The 18,732-nt window shown below is 45.6% G+C and overlaps 1 protein-coding gene across 17 annotated transcripts in view; it reads left to right on the top strand.

The window, feature by feature from the left end:
• Window positions 1-18,732, top strand: part of ZMAT4 (zinc finger matrin-type 4) — a 200,688-nt gene that overhangs the window by 63,344 nt on the left and 118,612 nt on the right. For 5 of the 17 annotated variants that reach the window (XR_010598664.1, XM_065584740.1, XM_065584733.1 and 2 more), the window contains exon 2: window positions 17,928-18,029. Coding sequence is in view for 15 of the 17 variants with exons in the window: in XM_065584740.1 (XP_065440812.1) it covers window positions 17,928-18,029 (102 nt within the window). In the remaining 2 variants the exon portion in view is untranslated. Of the gene's footprint in view, window positions 1-7,131; window positions 7,363-13,739; window positions 14,003-17,924; window positions 18,030-18,732 lie in introns of those variants that run through there. The other 12 variants (XR_010598663.1, XM_065584727.1, XM_065584736.1 and 9 more) reach the window with 10 other exon arrangements.

Here is an 18,732-nt window from a genome sequence, read left to right as displayed (position 1 = left end):
GTGCTGCCCTGCCAGCATGCAAGGGGATACTGCTGGGATAGGAATCTATGATTTCAAACGCCGGCCATAAGAATGTTTTTACCACTGTCCTTACAGGAACCAGCGCGCACTGGAAGCATTAACCTTCCAGACAACTGTTAGGTGGCACTCTGTGCACTGCAGTAGGCAGCTCTGAGCCCAGACTCCTCTGCTCAGAATCCCTTAGGAGAAGGGAACAAGTGAACGTATTCCCTTGCCAGAAAATTTAGTTTCTGGCAAGTCAGCACCCTGTGGTCAGGGGATTTCTGTAATGGCAAAGCCCTGCAGGTTTGGAACTGCTGCCATCCAATTCTCCATAGATTGGGGTCAAAACCAGCCCCTCCTGGAGATGGTGACCCTGAGCTGGACTCACACCAGCACTACCTAGCTCGGGGGTCAGGCCATGCAGTTCATAGGAGAAATTCTTGAGTCCCGGCTGCAGTCTTGCTCTCTGTGTCAGGTGAGAAGGCCTCACTTCAGCAATCACCCCTCTGCTTTTTGCACCCTTTCCCCTGAGCTCCTCTTATCAGTAGGATCTTAGTTTTGCTTTATTCATTGTAATGGTGGTTTCCAACATTTTGTGGGGGGTGGGAATCCACTGCCCAGGGCTCCACCCGACAAACCCCTTCTCCTCTCCAGCGTTCATCAGCCTGGAGTTCTGAGAGCCCACTGCAGTCTGTACTGCAAGCCTGCTAACTCCGTTAGCATTGCGCTACTGCCAGCGGGAGGTGCTAGAGCTCGCATTAGCAACGCGAGGTCAGACATTTCTCTGCTCTCCGTTTCCTTCTGCTTATTTGGTCTCCCCCCCCCCCCCCCTTTGTTATGCTGGTGACCTCGCCACGCGATCTCGACACACACGAACCCTGTTGTTCCCCTGCACTGCTGAAACACCACCTACCCTATGGCAGTAAAAACATACAAAAAACATTAACTCTTGAAATGGGCCCATCCATCCATCACGCTGACTAGTCTGCGAAAGGAGCCACTTCAAAAGGCAATAGTTTGCATTTCTTCAGATGCCTTGTTATAACTGTAGCATATGCAGACAATTGCTGAAAGCACATTCATTATTAATAAAGGAATTTTTTACTCTTGATTGCAAAACGAACTAAACAACTTGAGAAAGCAGGCTGTGTTACTCACGATCCTGAGTCACAAAAGAACACAAATAATTCCTAACACTGATCAGAATCCTGGTCCTTAATTTCTGGATTGTTGTTCCCATTTGTCATTCACCCCAATGCTCACTTGTCACCTTTAAATTTAACCACTGGATATCCTGGGCCTTTATTTCTGGAGAAGGTGGGTAAGGTGTCTGAGAATAAATTGGATAAGGGACTAAAAAGTGAGGATCTCTCCCCCCAACTGGAGCAAACACAAGAAGCTACAACTTTGTGCTTTATCTTGTTAGTGCTCTTTGTCATTGATCAAATGAGATGAAAAATTCAGCCAGTGCAGCAGTTCTAATTACACATCCTCGAGCAGATGATCAAGCAGGTGACTTTAATTATGAGGCCTGGAAATGTGCTAGCAGTACAAGGGTTTCTGAATTCCAGCTTAACACCGCCATGGCCAGTGTAAGTAACCATGAGCAGCAGGATGCGTGCTGGTTTTGAGAAAAAATGTGCCGAAGTGTGTACCATGTCTGAACTGCTGCCCTTCCTTCCAGGCTTAGACAATTGCGATTAGAAAAGCATTGTTCACTTTGAGTGGTGAGAATAAACATGTAGCTCAGAACTACTTACGCTTCCAGAGCTGATGTGCACAGGCATGAGGTCTGGGACCGGAACTAGCCAATCAAACTGATCCCTGCTATTCCACTGGTCTGTAATTTTCATCCCTTTATCTAGATGATTAAACAGTTTTGCATGTACAGTTAGCTGGTCTGCAGTCACCCATCACAGGTGTATTATCTTTTTTGGCGTTCGCTGTAGCTTTTACACTTGTACCTGTGCAGTGTGTTCTAGGATTTGGACAACAGTTGCTAAGGGACTCAGCTTTGATCTCAAAAATGTATATCTTTCATTTCCAGTCTCCACCTAGTACTCTCTCCCGCCCCCCCCCCCCCGCCCCCTGGGATTGTTCTAAGTGCATTCAGATTTACCTTTGTGGGCATTATCAAACAGAGTGTAGAAGTAGCCTTCTGAAATAACAAGGCCACAAACTGACTGTCTCTAAAAGCATGATCTTTGTACTAAAGTTTGTGTGTATTTTTAAAATCCCTATCACGTCAGTTGTTTTCTGCTGATTGTTGTCTGCCAAAATGTAGAAATAACAAATCATGAAACCCAAAATGTGAACTGTGAAATAAAAGAAAGAATGTGTATGAAAACAGTTTCTGGAGGTGTATAGTTGCCGAAGCTGGTGGGAAGAACGGTAGCCATATGGCACAAGATATTTAAAATAGTCTCTCATGACACAATTTACTATTGCTGAGGATGCTGAACTGACATGCAGAGAGGCTACTGATCCGGAAAGGGGAGATTTAGCACTGAAAAAAGGAAGTCTTCAATAACTAATAAGCCTCTGTGAAATAGCAGCAGACAAAATGACCATTGTTTGCAGTGGAGACGGGGAAAGAGAACGACGAGTTTGAAATATTTAGGACTTGCAGCGCACTCGAAGTGCTTGCGCTCAGCTGACTGGTTTGAGTCCAGCGGGCAGAGACAGTGGCTGTGCAGAAATTCTTCAAGCCCTTTAAGAAGGTGCAGAAATTGAATCCCTTCGTGTCTCAGCTTCTGTGTTTCTTATCAACCACCCAAAGTACAAATGTTGTTTTGCAACAATATTATCTAGGAGGCTGACGGCTTGCTGGCAGTGGTGGAAGAGGGAATGTCCAGGTTACTTTTTGCTTGCTTTTTGATAGTAGGTTCTGAGATGCCTTCCAAAAGCAATTCTGCAGCCATGTATCTTTTTAAAAATTCAGGTTAGTTACTGAAGATGAGCCAAGGACTAACCAATTGTGGGCTCAATAATTGCTAGGGTACGTCTACACAAGGACAGCAGACCTGTGGCATGGCACTGGCTGGCTTGGGTCAGCTGATGCGGGTTGGGGGGCTAAAAATCGCTGTGTAGACATTTGGACTTGGACTGAAGCCTGAGTTCTGGGACCCTCCCCCCTCCCAGTGCTCGGATTGATGCCTGAGCCCAAATGTCTACACGGTGATTTTTTTTTCAGCCCCTGAACCTAAGTCCGAGTCAGCTGACCCAGGCCAGCCATGAGTTTTTTTTTTTTCCCCTTGTGCAGCCATATCCTTAGATTTTTCTAGACAAAGACCATGAAAGTGGAATTAAGTGATTAGAAGTGTCTGATTGCTTTTGAACTCCCTGCACCTACAGGTGTCATAAAGGGAGTTAATAAATGCACTGCTTGCATTGGACTCACAAAAGCAATAAAACAGAGAACCCCTGTGGCAAAATCAGATGGGAGAAAACTGGAACCTGCTTTTTTCCATGGGCAGAAAAGGAGTTTGGATTAGGGTTGAATAAAATCATAGAACTGTAGGGCTGAAAGGGACCTCGAGAAATGGATGCTCGACCTCCCCCCACCCCGGCCCTGCCCCTGCCCTGCCTCTTCCCGCCCCTGCACTGCCCTCGCCCCACCCCCATTCCACCCCTTCCCCAAAGTCCCTGCCCACCCCACCTTTTTTCATCTCAGCCCTGCCCCCTTCCCACCTCCATTTCTCTCCCTTCCCCCAAGTCCCCATCCCTGCCCTGCCTCTTCTCTGCCTCCTCCATATTGTGGTGCATCCCCGCTCCTCCCCCTCCTTCCTGGAAAGTCCTAAGCACTGCCAAACAGCTGTTAGGTGGCAGCGGGGGGAGGCAGGAAGCACTAGGAGGGGGAGGAGCAGGGACGCGGCACGCTGGGGAGGACGGGGGGGAGGAGGAGGCGAGGAGGGCGGAGCTTGGCTGCCGGTGGGTGCGGAGCACCTGTTCATTTTTCCCTGTGGGTGCTTCAACCCCAGAGCACCCAGGGAGTCGGCGCCTATGGCCAGGACCAAGTAAACCCAGACCATCCCTTATAGGTGTTTGTCCAGCCTTTTCTTAAAACCTGCAATGACAGGGATTCCACAACCTCCCTTAGAAGCCCGTTCCAGAGCTTAACTACCCTGAGAGTTAGAAAGTTTTTCCTAACATCTAACCTCAATGCAGATTAAGCCCATTACTTCTTGTCTGACCTTCACGGATATGAAGAACAATTGATCCCCATCCCCAGGTCTCCCCTCAGCCTTCTTTTCTCAGAGCTAAATATGCCTAGTTTCCTCAAACTTTTCTCACAGGTTAGGTTTTCTAAACCTTTGATCACTTTTGTTGTTCTCCTCTGAACTCTCCAATTTGTCCACATCTTGCCTAAAGGGCGGCGCCCAGAACAGGACACAGAACTCTAGCTGAGGCCTCATCAGTGCTGAGTGGAGCAAGGCAATTACCTCCCTTGTCTGATATATGACACTCCTGTTTTAATACCCCAGAATGAGAGTAGCCCTTTTTGCATCTGCATCATGTTGTTGACTCGTATTCAATTTGTAATCCACTGTAACCCCCCAGAGGCTTTTCCCCAGTACGACCAACTAGCCAGGTAGTCCCCATTTTGTAGTTGTGCATTTGATTTTTCCTTCCTATGTGAAGTGCTTTGCACTTGTCTTTATTGAATTTCATCTTGTTGAATTCAGACTGATTCTCCAATTTGTCAAGGTTGTTTTGAATTCTAATCCTGTTCTTCAAAGTGCTTGCAACCCCTCCCAGCTTTGAGTCATCTGCAAATTTTGTAACCCTACTTTCCACTCCATTATCCAAGTCGTTAATGAAAATATTGAGTAGTACCGGACCCAAGACTGACCCCTGTGGGACCCCACTAAATATATGCCCTCCTAGTTTGACAGCAACCCATTGATAACTATTCTTTGAGTACAGTCTTTCAACTAGTTGTGCACCCACCTGATAGTAATTTCATCTAGACTGCATTACCCTAGTTTGCTTATGAGACAGTCATGTGGGACTGTGTCAAAAACCTTATTGAAATCAAGATGTATCACATCTACAGCTTCCCCCCATCCACTAGGCCAGTGACCCTGTCAAAGAAGATAATGAGGTTGGTTTGACATGGTTTGTTCTTGACAAATCCATGCTGGCTGTTCCTTATAACGCTATTATCCTCCAGGTGCTTAGAAATTATTTGTTTAATAATTTGTTCCAGTATCTTTCTAGGTATTGATGTTAGGCTGACTGGTCTATAATTCCCCGGGTCCTCTTTGTTCCCCTTCTCCAGTCTTCTGGAACCTCACCAGTCCTACAGGAGTTCTCTAAGATAATTGCTAATGGTTCTGAGATTTCTTCATCTAGTTCCTTAAGCACTCTAGGAAGAATTTCATTAAGCCATGCTGAATGGTATACATCTAACTTATCTAAATATCCTGTAACCTGTTCTTTCCCTGTTTTGGCTTGCATTCCTTCCCCCTTGTTAATCTTTTATGTGTTGAGTATCTGGTCACCTTCACCTTTTTAGTGAAGACTGAAGCAAAATGGGCAATGAACACCTCAACTTTTTTTTGTCCTCAGTTATTAGCTCTCCTTCCCTGCTAAGAAGAGAACCTATACTGTCCTTCGTCTTTCTCGCGCCTACTTTATTTAAAGAACCTCTTCTTATTGCTTAAATAATGAAGTATTTTAACCTGTTCTTGGGATTTGTACCTAGAATATGCCCATTGTTAAAGATTAAAGACCTTGTAAATTATCTACAGATGCTGTGATTGGGATATCTACGGTGATACAGCTGCTTATTGACCGTCCCTTCTAGAAGGATGCAGGAAGCTTCCCCTCTTGGTTCTGTGTATCATGGGAGGGCCTAAAAACTTTCCAAATACCTGAGGGTGATATAGACTGACTGCCCTACGGTGTGAGTGTGTAGGACCCAGCCCAGTTGGGGCCTGTGGCGACGACACTGGCACAAAAATAATCATTGCTGGATTTAGGTAGCTGCACTGGGAACTTCAGGATGCAAAATTTGGAGGCAGATTCATTTTAGCAGCATGGAGACTTCTCAAAAGTCAGTGCTCATTTAAAAACCACTGCCCTGCCCCTACGCTGCTCCCTGGGAATCGCGGTGCGTAACTGCAGCCAAGGAGAGTCTCTGCCTTCATTGCCTAGGGAAACACAAGGTCAAATTTTATTTTTATATATATATATATATATATAAAAATCCCCATGAGGCAGCTTAGCTCTGCAGTAAGCAAGAGGGAACCAGTCCAGAGCACAGGCAGTGCTTTTGCCTCCATGCTCCAGAGACCAACCTCTGGGGCAGCTTCGAAACACAGCAGGAGCTCTGCCAGCAGGAGCACTTGAGACAGAGGCTCTGAATCGTTGCCTTCTCTAAATATCCCCTCGGCCCCACCCCATGTATTCCCTGGGACCCATCATCTCCAGATAGGGTTGTCAGGTGCCCGGTCAAAAAGGGACCCTTTTAAAAGTCTGGTCAACAGCGCAGCAGAGGTTTGGGGCTAAGCTCCCTGCCTGCCCTGGCTCAGTGCAGCTCTTGGAAGCAGCCGCCAGGTCCCTGCGGTGCGTGGGCAGCCAGGGAGGTTCCACGCGCTGGATGGAGCAAGTGGAGGGCGGGGCAGGAGTGTTGGGTTTTGTGTGATTAGAAAGTTGGCGACCCTCCCTCCAGAAGTGCCCTAGTGCTGAGTGGGCTGCATGCTTCCCAATAGTGCCGTCACCGAGCTCTGTTTGTGAGATCACCTTCTGCAAGGTGCAGGCACGCTGGGAACGTCCCCTCCCACCAGGGCTGGCCAGCTTAGGGCTGCTTCAGCTTTTGGAAGAAGCCATCGTTAAAAATAAGGCAACTTTCTCCACTTCCCATGAGCCTGGTGCCCGCCCACACCACTGCTGGCCCCCAAAAGTCTGTTCTGTGAGAACATAGCATTGCCCTTAGGGAGAAACACAACAAAGGTAAAGGAAGCAGGAAGGGAGCTGTACCAAACAGCAGCCAAATGTAAGCTGGCCATGTTAGGGATGCAGCTGTTGTATCAGCCAAATTTAAAGAGCCAGTCCTCAGAAGGGCATGCTGGGAATCTATAAGAAGGCAACCCCACCCCTCCCCTGCAGACCCTGAGTAACAGCCAAGGAGTCCCTGAGAAAGCTGCTTCTGAGAGAGATGTTGCTTCTGTGGTACATGCTGCAACGCTGACTCGGTGTGATAGGAAATGTCTTAGCAACTTACAAAGGAAACCTGAATAAGTACCTTTGCAAGTGTGTTCCCTGAGACTAGAGTTGTACCAACGTTTTAGCCTTTACTTCAGGCTAGCAGTGGCCTCTTCCCTTTTAACCTGTTCACACTACAGACTAGAACTGGTGAGAGAACTTTTGTCAAAAATGCTATTTCAATGAGTGTGTGTGTGTGTGTGTGTGTGTGTGTGTGAGATTGTATTGATTTGATGAAATTTTGTTTGAAAAAATAATGGGGAAAATAAAAATTCAAAAATGCCAAAATGAGACCACTTTGATATGTTTGAATGAATGGGTTGATTTATCATTTCAAAACTTACTTTATTTTATTTTAAGAGTAAAAAAAAACATTTTGATTTGACTCAAAATTATTTTTGAAATTTTGTTTTGTAAAAAATGTTGTGGGAGAGAAAATCCATTTTGTGACTGTTCTGTAAAGGAACTGTTGAGTGGGATTTGCCTAGAGACAAAAATAAGCAAGGCCAAATAATTTTATTTTAATAGGGATCTGGACTAGGTTCCCAGTAAACAACTCATAGCCCATCAAACCTTGTGATCATCCTATTATCTTAAGTTGTACTAAGGAGTGGCCAATGCTCTGTCTGTATTATTACTTCCAGGACGCATTAGGTGGAAGGCAAGAACTTTTAAATGTTACTGTTTATGCTGACCCTTACATCTCCATGTATCACCGATCTGGGGTCCTATTACCATAGGACTCAATACTCTCATATAGGAGTTGAAAACCTAGTAACCCGGAATTACTGGATCAGTGTCCCCAGCTCTTTGCAATTGTTACCTCCAGTTCCCATCACCAGTCTGGCTTTAGGTTTAATTTAACAGAACAGAAAATATTATTTTATTTCATTGTACATATAGCAGGGCAGGAAGAGGAGAACTTGAATCTAGTTTTCCTTAAAGATCAAAGTTCTGTATAATAGCAAAGCTTCCGTATTCCTCTGTTTAGCTTTTGCACCCAGACAAATGATTCAGAATGTGAAGTTGTCAGATGGAGAAGTGTTCTGGGATTCATGGGTGGCCCTCCACAGGGAGCACCCAGCGCTGGCTGATCTGTCATTCATTCTATTGCTTTTCTTATCACCCTGTGAAATACTAAATCATGATTAATTTGAGCTGAAATAAATGCCCTGAGTGTGATTATGGGGTCTCACCTGTTTTATATCAATCTATTGACTTAAGTGAAGTTACTCCTGATTTATGCAGGTGTAAGTGAAAGGAGAATCAGGCCTTTTATGTAATTTGTGTGTGTGTGTGTGTTTAGGAGAGGATCTGAAAGTGAATCCAGCTTGGAGTAGGAGTGATGACAGATCTTCCTGAGTACACATCCATCTATCATCTAATCCTATGATCTTATATGCATGCCCAGCACAGCACCTGCTAATAGGACCCTTCTGGACCCGAGTCCAGTCCCTTATACTCCAAAGTGCAGCATGCACTGGTTACAGGATCTTGCCCGTCTGCTTGGGAAGCACAGGGACCAGTCTATTATGGGTTTGTAAAGGGGAATATCTAGGACTGGTAGAGTGATGCCTTGATGCTGGATAGAAGCCACATTCTTGCTTGGGGGTGGGTGTGCGGACTGGTTCGGGTGGAAATAGGAGCCACCGTCACACTAGTCTCTCAAGTTAGACTCACCCCAGATGTTTATTGTGGTCCCCCAAAAAGTCAGTTTTTTAATTCTTTGGCTACTGAGCTACTTGTGCCACCCTTGTGTCACCCAGAAACAGAAATATCTGACCTGCCACTGCGGAGACAGCTTGGGAGGTGTTCTCAGCCCATTCAGAATGAGGATGTGGTCCTGTGAAGGAGTTTCTCTTGCATGATTCAGAGCCCATAAAGGGACAGCATTCACCCAGGCTTGGGGAAATCCTTACTGACGTTTCAGGAACAATAGCTCATCTTGTCCAGGAGAGAGACATCCTGGATAATCTGATTGATTGTCTTCCCTCTCCCCTCCCTCATATTCTCCCTTCCCTATTCTAACAACCTGTATTTCTAGTACTATCTGCTTGGGTTTGTATGCTGTTGCTGAACAGGTGAGTGGGTGTCTTGTGTATTGTAATATGCAAAAGAAAGCTCAATCAAAATACTGCCTTAGCACCAAGTGAAGTTTGCATTTATGCCATAGTTTGTTGCTGAGGAGAACTCCAATTGAAAATGAATGTTTATTTCTGCTGTCATTCGGCAAAGTACAACAGGAATAAAGTGATACTATATCTGCAGCTGTTGCTCTAGGTACAGTACCTTTTAGCTATTGACCATTTTTTGCAAGATTTATGTGGGATAGGTAAAGGACTCTGTTTTCTCCTTGTCAGTGCTTGATACTTGAATTTAAATCTGTCCTCAATCTGTCTGGCTTCATAGTGGTGTTTTTGTGAGGATGATTTATATAAATGGGTACAGGTAATGCAGTGTTTTCTATGGAAATCTTCCTACAAGATCCCTTTGCTGAGATGACTATTTTTTTCTCAGACACTTTGTAGTAAATTGCACCCTAAACAGTTATTGTTGCCAAAAGCTTCCTAATTTTTTTTAATTGCTGAGGATTTACGTATGACTGAGTCTTCTGCATGCTTTCGTCTAATGCAAAGACTTCAAGAGATGGCATAAAAGAAGCTTTGGTTCCATTTATTCTCCTCTACCCTCTAATCTCTCTGTCCCTCACTCTTCTTCCTTTTTGACATTGTGTCTCTATTAAAAACCAATAAAGCCCTTTGAAATGCAAAGGCAGTCAGCGAGCCCTCGGGGCAGCATTCTTAGTGTGATTCGGGCACTGGGTTCTCTCTGCTCCCTGTCGTTGTGTAGACTCAGCAACCGGCCTTGGGAGCCTGCACTTGGCTTTGCCTGCCAGTGCACAGAGTAGCTGTGGGCTCCCCTCCCTGGTGGGAGCCATCGCTGTGGATAGTGTTTTCATGTGACTGCATCTACCGCTTCCCAGCAGTAGAGAGACTCAACTGAACCAAGGTGAAATGCTGAGCCCTGAATTGCGCCTGGGGAGAGGGACCATGGCAGGCCCCATTCATGCTACTGAAAGAGGTCTGAGCAATTTGGTGTCCCTCTGCTCTGCTGTTGGAAGCTGAGAGTGGGTAAGTCCTTAGAAGCTACCTGCTGGGAGGCTGGAAGCATGGAGGCTTGGGCAAAGTGCACTGTGATTCCTTCAGGAGGGGAAGCCAGGACAAGAATTATCTGGATTAAATGTTCCCCAGGAGTGTTGGGGGAGGCTGGTCCTGTGAGCAATTGGAGCAGGAAAATGTACCCAATCCAAGGGGCTTGCTGTGCAAGGGAGTAGGGTGACCACGTGTCCTGATTTTATAGGGACAGTCCTGATATTTGGGGCTTCATTTTATATAGAGGCCCATCACCCCCCACCCCGTCCTGCTTTTTACACCGGCTGTCTGGTCACCCTCCGTGAGAGAAGTGGCCTCAGTAAGCAACAGGTGTTCAGTTTTTCAGTAATGAATTGTGGCTAATCAGTAAAAGACAGATGAAGCCTCTTATAATACTCCCCACATATTTAATGTCTTCAGCTCAGCCACACCCAGCTGGCAGGCAGGAGCTCTCCCACGCTGAGTGAGGCTGGGCTGAGTCAGTGTGTGGAGGGGAGCTCTCTAGGGAAAATCCAGGGTCTTGCAGGTGTGCTGCGTGCTGCAGTGGGTGGCACTCGTGCCCCTGAGTCAGTGCTGAGTCAGCGCCCAGGCGGGAGAGCTCAGCAAAGCTGCGTTGCTCAAGGTCCTGGCCTTTGCACACCCAAGGTCAGTAGGGCTCCCATGGCACGCCTGACCAGAGCAGGGGTGTTAACTCGGGTGGTCTGACATAGGGAGGCAAAATATAATGACTTAAATCCCTGTGGCATTTTAATTGGAGAAGTTATTGTTTGTTTTGGGACCAGTGGTCCTTGGGGCGTCACAGGACTGGGCCTTTCCTGCCCCGCCCTGCCCTGTTAACATAGCATTCCTGTGTGATGTTAAACAATTGCCATATTTCACTCCAGAAGAGGCTGCACCTTCGTGGCTGATGAAGTGGTCCCTGTATAGAAAATGCACATTTTTGGTTAGTTTGCATGGCATTTCGGGATCCGCTGGTACCAAAGGTGTTACAAAAACACACAACATAGACTCATAGACTTAAGGTCAGAAGGGACCATTATGATCATCTAGTCTGACTTCCTGCACAATGCAGGCCACAGAATCTCACGCACCCACTCCCGTAACAAAACCTCTAACTTATGTCTGAGTTATTGAAGTCCTCAAATCGTGGTTTAAAGACCTCAAGGTGCAGAGAATCCTCCAGCAAGTGACCCATGCCTCACGCTGCAGAGGAAGGCGAAAAACCTCCAGGGCCTCTGCCAATCTTCCCTGGAGGAAAATTCCTTCCCGACCCCAAATATGGTGATCAGCTAAACCCTGAGCATGTGGGCAAGACTCACCAGCCAGACACCCAGGAAAGAATTCTCTGTAGCAAGTCAGATCCCACCCCATCTAACATCCCATCACAGGCCATTGGGCCTAATTACCTGCTAATAATCAAAGATCAATTAATTGCCAATTGCTGGGAATGCTTTGGTTGTGCATGGTCTGAAACTACGTCCCTGATGTATTTTAGCACACGTTATGAGAAGTGGCCCTATTAGTTAGTTTGAACAGGAACGCACATGAATCTTTCCATAATGCTTGTAATATGTAACATTCTGCTTACATATTGCCAGCATAATAACTGGACCCATCCACTGAGATGTATTAGATCAATGTGCAATAACAGTAGCACATGAAATGTAGCTAACGGATGATATTGACCTGTAACAATCTTACTCTCAGCTCTTCATGTCTCAGGCTTGCCGAGTCAATACACAGAGAGCCACTGCATATATGGAAAACATTAGGTTCTCTTCCCTTAATGGGAATCATACAGGTTTATCCATAAAGGACTGAGGTTGTGCATATACAACATAGGAAACATAGGCTTAGGATCTGTTTTTCATAATGTAAAGGGATGAGCTAATGCTGCGGCTCCACCTCATGTGCCCTACAGTGGTTAGCTGTTGCAGGGTTCCTATGATGTTAGAGTACATACCACTTGCAAGCAAAGTATAATTAACACCCTTAGCTACTTGATTTTTGGCTTGAGATCCTTAAATTTGATGCAAAACTAATCTGTTAGATTTAAATGAGACTATTTTCCTGCATTTTCAGTTTGTGCTTGACAGGATTTCACAATGAAATTTTTGGGTACCTGAAATACCTGCTGGAATATTGGGAATAGTTTCCCAATACATCATTTTCCAGAGAATACAAATAGAGGTTAAACCTAGAGCAGGTAGCAAAAGTGAGTGAGCATACCGTCAAACCCAGTAATTAGCTATCAGAAACAGAGCTTTCTGCACATGGTAATTTTTCTGCCTACACTGTTCTGTAGCCTTTTATTTTCCACATTATTTATTTTCCAACACAATCAGTTGACTCAGATCACTGCTAAAGAAGCTGTATTGTTTACCACCTTAGACTGCACATGGGGTTGTTGTGACTGATGTACAAATAGAAAATGGATCTTGATCAGGACACAGATTTGTATATGTTGCTTCTAAAGCTATTTCTGCTGCTCAGTTGCTTTGCTAGGGTTCACTTTCCTTCCTTGCCTTGCTCTTCCCGACTGGTACCTTGGATATCTTTTCATAACGTTTGATTTCTGCAGTCACTTGCATAATGAGGAAGGAGTGTGCAGTGGATTTAGAGATTCCTGTTAGCCAGGTCACTCATTTAATCTATTTTTGTGAATTTCCTTATAGTAAATTGCAGGGAATACAAAAATATTTAAATAGCTCTCTGAGAACAGCAAAACCTAGTAAATCACCAGGGCTGTTTCCCTTGGGATACTGCTGCAAAACACTATCATGTCAAACTGCATGTCCATCACATTTGATAATAAAATTACATGTTTAGATAATCATTAACTGTTTATAAACTAACAGGTGTTATAAGCATGTTTCAGGTATGAGTAATACATATTATAAATGGTTATGCACAGCAGTATTTATATATTTGGAGGATAATTAAGATGGAAAACAGTTTTGCAATCTTAATTCATACACTTAAAATAGTAAAACAGCTGTGAGGAGGTAGTCTGCTACTGAGGGCAGTAGTGCCTAATGGGCAACCCGCCCCGGTGCCTGGCTTAGACTTTTAAGGGTTTGGAAGGTCCCATAAATACATATGGAGACCTAAGGGTCTGGGGAAGGAATGATGATTGGGGAAGGAATCTGAGACTGGAAGCAGAGAAGGCAAGGCAAGGCTTCTCTGTCACACAACCAATTGGGAAAATGTTAGGAGAAGGGGAGCAGCATGAAAGCTGGTGCTGCCTCCTCCCTCCCAGCAGACAGATACTGACAGGAGAAGGCTGGGCTGCTGCTGCTGACCCCTTCAGATTGGAAGGCTAATTGGGGAGGGTGCTCAGCTGAAGAGAGCTGGCTAAAGCCTTGCAACTGATTAAGCTAAGGCAAAGTGGCAAGGAATGAATACAAACCCAGTCCCACAGAGAGGGCTGAGGGGGAGCACCTGTTTAAAGGAGAGAGATACTGACTTGCAGTACAAGGGGCAGAGAGCTGCTGGCAGTACAATCCAGCTGCTACAGGGAAGAGCTGAGACTGGCTTTTAGGAAATGCTTTTGTAGCTGGTCCCAGAAGAAGCTGAGGAACCACCAATTCAAGGCAGGAGCTGCAGGTCTTGTGAAGATGCTGATGACTGAGGTACAGGTAGGAGCAACCCAGAGAAAATTGGGGAAGGATGGAAGGAATGGTCCTTAGCTGCCTAACCAGGGTCCCTGGGCTGGAACCCAGGGGATAGAGGGCTGGGCATGGGTCCCTCTACCTCTCCCCCAGGCAGAGCTGGTGCTAGGCATAAGCGTACTTAGGGCTTGTCTACACTGGCACTTTATAGCGCTGCAACTTTCTCACTCAAGGGTGTGAACAAACACCCCTCTGAGTGCTGCAAGTTTCAGCTCTGTAAAGCACCAGTATAGACAGTGCACCAGCGTTGGGAGCTATGCCCTCATGGAGGTGGGTTTCCTAGCGCTGTGCTGCGACTACACAAGCCATGTTAAAGCACTTTAGCATTGCTAGTGAAGATGTGCCCTAAGCAATTGCTTAGGGCCCCAAGCAGCTCAAGGGGGTCCCCTATTAATTATTTGTGTGTGTGTGTGTGGGGGGGTGACTGATTCCCCAAAGGGTGCCACCTGGAACTGGGGTACCATTGAGCCCTCTCACCCACCAGCCAAGGCTCCCTCTCACACTGTGCTGCTCACAAGCTGCATTTCCGCTCCTGGTCCTACACTTCCCCCAGCATTCACACAGGTAGGGGCACACCCAGCTGCAGTTACATGCAGGCTCTCTGACCATCCACTGCATGAACCAACCATAGAAAGGCTGCAGCCAAGGTAACTCTCAGCTCCCCAGGCACGCATTCCCTCTGGATCATAAACCCAAAATTATACCGTCTTGCACTGCACAGGGATTTGTACAGTGTTAGCTCATAGTTTACCCCGCTACGATTTCCCATGCATGTCACTGGTTTAGATCAAGCAAAAGTAAGTTTATTAACTACAAAAGATCCCTTTTAAGTTCTTATAAGGGATAGCAAACAGATCAAAGCAGATTGCCTAGCAAATAAACAAAAATGCAAACTAAGCTTAAGACACTAGTTAGATTGCCTATGAATTAGCAGTTCTTCGAGTGTTTGCTCATGTCCAGTCCATATTAGATGTGTGTGCTCGCCACATGCACTGGTGCTGGAAGTTTTTCCCTCAGCAGTATCTGTAGGCGACTGGCTCTGGTGCCCTCTGGAGTGGAGTGCATGTGCCGCAGTATATGGGGCACTGCCAGCTCTCCCCACCCTCAGTTCCTTCTTGCCACCAGTGACGGTGCTGGAACATCTGCTGCTTTGGCTAGCGTTGGTTTTGTTCTCCGTTCTTGCGAACATTATAAAACCTGTAATATAGTTGTATATATTTAGTAGTCGACTTAGTTACCCTTAGTAGTAGTTCTTAAAGTCTTCATTCGTCCTGAACGGGACTCAGCTGGGGGATGGGGCATGCCCCAGTCCCCAGGATTTAAGCCTTGCGATCATTGCAAACAGCCTGTGCCCATCAGAAATCCACATAGTAGCTGCCTGAGGTGCTTGGGCGAAGGGCACATAAGCGACAAGTGTCGTATTTGTAAGTCCTTCAAACCCAGGCTGAAAAAGGAGCGTGACAACTGCCTGAAAGTGCCCCGATGGAGTCGGCGCTCACTCCGGCACTGGAGCAATGGTCTGACTCCGCACTGAGCACCAGGGCATCGGTGCACAGTGCTCCACCAGCGCCATCCACGAGCCAGTACCGATCCCCCTCCACGGCTCCAGCCAAGATGCCGAAGAAGACAGTGAGGGGAAGATCTCCTACTTCCCTCAAGGGAAAGAAGAGGGCGAGTCAAGACCGGTATCGGGCAGCTCAGCGCCCCCTTTGGGAAGTCGGGTCCCAGCTCCGGTCGAGTCGTGCGGTACAGCCCATCCCATACCTTGCCTGTGACTCCGGATAGCGGTGCAGGCCTCTGTCAGCTTCAGGTGCCGTCGATACCCGAAGCCCTACAGGCAGCTAAGGTGATCCTGACCCTTTGTCCCAAACCCTCAGTTGTGGCAAATCACTGACCTCCCAAGATGGAGTTCAGAGTCAGCTAGTCTGGTCACAGGCCCTTGCATACCTTGCTGAGTCATAGCAGCCATTACTTACAAGTGTGGAGTGTTCTCAGGAAGGCTCACCAGGTGCAGGATAATCTTCTCCTAAGGCCTATTGTTCCCCCTAATGGCCCATTACCCCGAATAGGCCCTTCCCCCTGGGCCGGCTCCAGGCACCAGCTTGCCAAGCAAGTGCTGGGGGCGGCCACTCCGGAGAGGGGCAGCACGTCCAGCTGTTTGGCGGCAATTCGGCGGAGGGTCCCTTACTCCTGCTCGGAGTGAAGGACCTCCCGCTGAATTGCCGCCGCAGATCGCGATTGCAGCTTTTCTTGTTTTGTTTTTGTTTGGCTGCTTGGGGCGGCCAAAACCCTGGAGCTGGCCCTGCCTTCCGCACCCACAACCTAGACTGAAAGCATCTTGCCTAGTGAGCATCACCCAGGTGTAACTACATGTGAAATACAGATGTATAGTCAATATTCATAACTTCAGACTCAAAAATGATACATGCACATAAACAGGCTAACTGTATTCAGCAAATCATAACTTTTCCAATGACATCTTACATGACCCATCTTGCATAAAATCCATCATAATTATGCCATAATCATATCGCATATAATAATATCACTATGAAGAATATGGGGTGCAGTGTCATGGGGTGGGAATATTCCTGCGTAGGGCTCCCAATGGGGTAGCGTCGGCCCTGCCCCAGGCCAAGAAAAGAGAGAGACTGGGGTCAAGAAGAAAAGACGTGAAGAACAGAAAGGGCCAAATAGAGGCTGGGAGATGGGCTTGACAGCAGGGATTGCCTGAATGGGAGCTGGCCGGAGGGAGAGGCTGCCCATATCAGGAGACTTTTGTGGTTCTAGGAAAATTGCAGGTGGTGCTGTGCTGAGAAAATCCCTGTAATGTTGTACCTGGCCACTAGGAGGCACTCTGGAGGCGAGAGACATGATGACACATGGTAAAAATGCATATATCTAAAATGGGAGGTGCAGTGGGTCAATACCCTGTCTTGTCCTGACTTTGGAGACAAATGTTCAAGTCCTGCTCACACCCCAAGTAAGAGGGACTTCGGATCACTTAAATGATCCATCAGTCCTAAGTAGTGATCCGTAGGTCTTGAACACATGCCTCCTGTATTGTTGTGTCTCTAGGTGTTTCTTAGAAATGTTTTCACAGCACTTCTGGTCATCAGATTGAAACATGTCACCACACACTGCAGCAAGCAGAGCAAGGTGTGTGTGTGGTTGAGGGGTGGGTCTTTTGTAATTAATTCCATGTCTGGCTTTTCATTGTGGAAATCCGGAAATAATACCAGCAATAATGAATTATGTTTATTAAAAAGGTAAACGTTTTTAGGTCTGGATTTTCTTTTACAGGCTGAGAAAATTTTATTTGCTTTCTGCTGTTTCCTTTGAGTCCTTTATTATTATTTTATTTATTACATTGTAATGGAAACCAGAAGGCCAAGCCTATAATGGGATCCTATTGTATTACAGGGTATCATGGTTCTTGTCCTAAAGTTTATTTATGATCCAATTTAAGAAAGACACAGCAAGTAAATGTAACAGACAGTAAGAAGGCGGAGAAGGGAGGGTATCAGCAATAAGAACGTGTATTTACATAGGCTAGTTGTGTGCATAACTTGATGGTTCCAAATCATTCAAGAATAGAAATAAATAGATTATCCGCAGTCCCTACTGGATGCACAACTCCCCATTTATTTGAGAATTCCATACAATGGTATCTAGCTGGGGTTGCCAACTATCTCCAGACTTACAGAATTTAAGATGCTACAGCTTCGTTTGCTTGTAATGACATTTTGGAGAACATCCAACTTCCTCGGAATGTTGGCTTGCTCCACTCTTCGTGGATCATTGTGAAATTTAACTGTTCTATATTGTCCGTGGTAGTACTGAAAATAATCATTCGTTCTGTTCTATTGTCTGTTTGTCTCACTGTAAGCAGATGAAGTCGTCTGATATTGACCAAGAATTATTCACTGAAAGCTATTGCAAAGTGTGCAGTGCTCAGCTAATATCAGAATCTCAGCGGGTGGCACATTATGAGGTAAGATTTTCTTTGTTACTCAGAGCCTAAATTTGTTAGAATGAAGTTTTGCAATGGCTATAATATATTGCTGAAAACTGCAGAATTCTTCTGCTATGATGGAATCACTTTTTGGGCTACCATTGAATAGTGATACAGAAATGTAGAGACTATTCTTTAAAATTCCCATGCTTAGAGAACAGTAAAAGAAGTCCCTGCGCTACATCCACTCAATATATGGCCTGGACTTGATTTTCTAAGTTTTTTTCTTTGGCACTTAGGAATGTCTGGTAATGCTACCCCAATGTATGGAACATTTATTGTTCCGCTTGGTCTCATTACGTTAATAACTTGTGTATAAAACTTATCTTTTATAAGATTATTGAACCAATCCATTATAGAAAAGAAATGCATGAAAAGAAGAAACCTTTGCAGCGGATTTTGTAACTGGCCAAGTAGTATTTAAAATGCAATCAAAAATGTAAATGCAGAACAACGCTGTTTTAAATTAAAAATAATTTTATTGCTGGTTATATTGTTCTCTAATTGTGTATCCAATGTTTAAATAATGCCATTGTAACATTGCCTGCTGCATCTCTTCTTGCTGCTGTCTAAACTTGCAAAGTTAGTTCTGTAATTTGAAGACTATATTGAAAAACTAGGTTTCAAAAAGAATGTAGTTAGTGAGCTCAATTAAGAGTTCAGCAATTTGAACTCAAGTTTT

This window comes from Chrysemys picta, chromosome 2, assembly GCF_011386835.1.
Source record: "Chrysemys picta bellii isolate R12L10 chromosome 2, ASM1138683v2, whole genome shotgun sequence".
In the NCBI taxonomy this organism is placed as follows: Eukaryota; Metazoa; Chordata; order Testudines; family Emydidae; genus Chrysemys; species Chrysemys picta.
The sequence above is the reverse complement of the archived record's forward strand: the minus strand, read 5'-3'. Positions and strand labels throughout refer to the sequence as shown.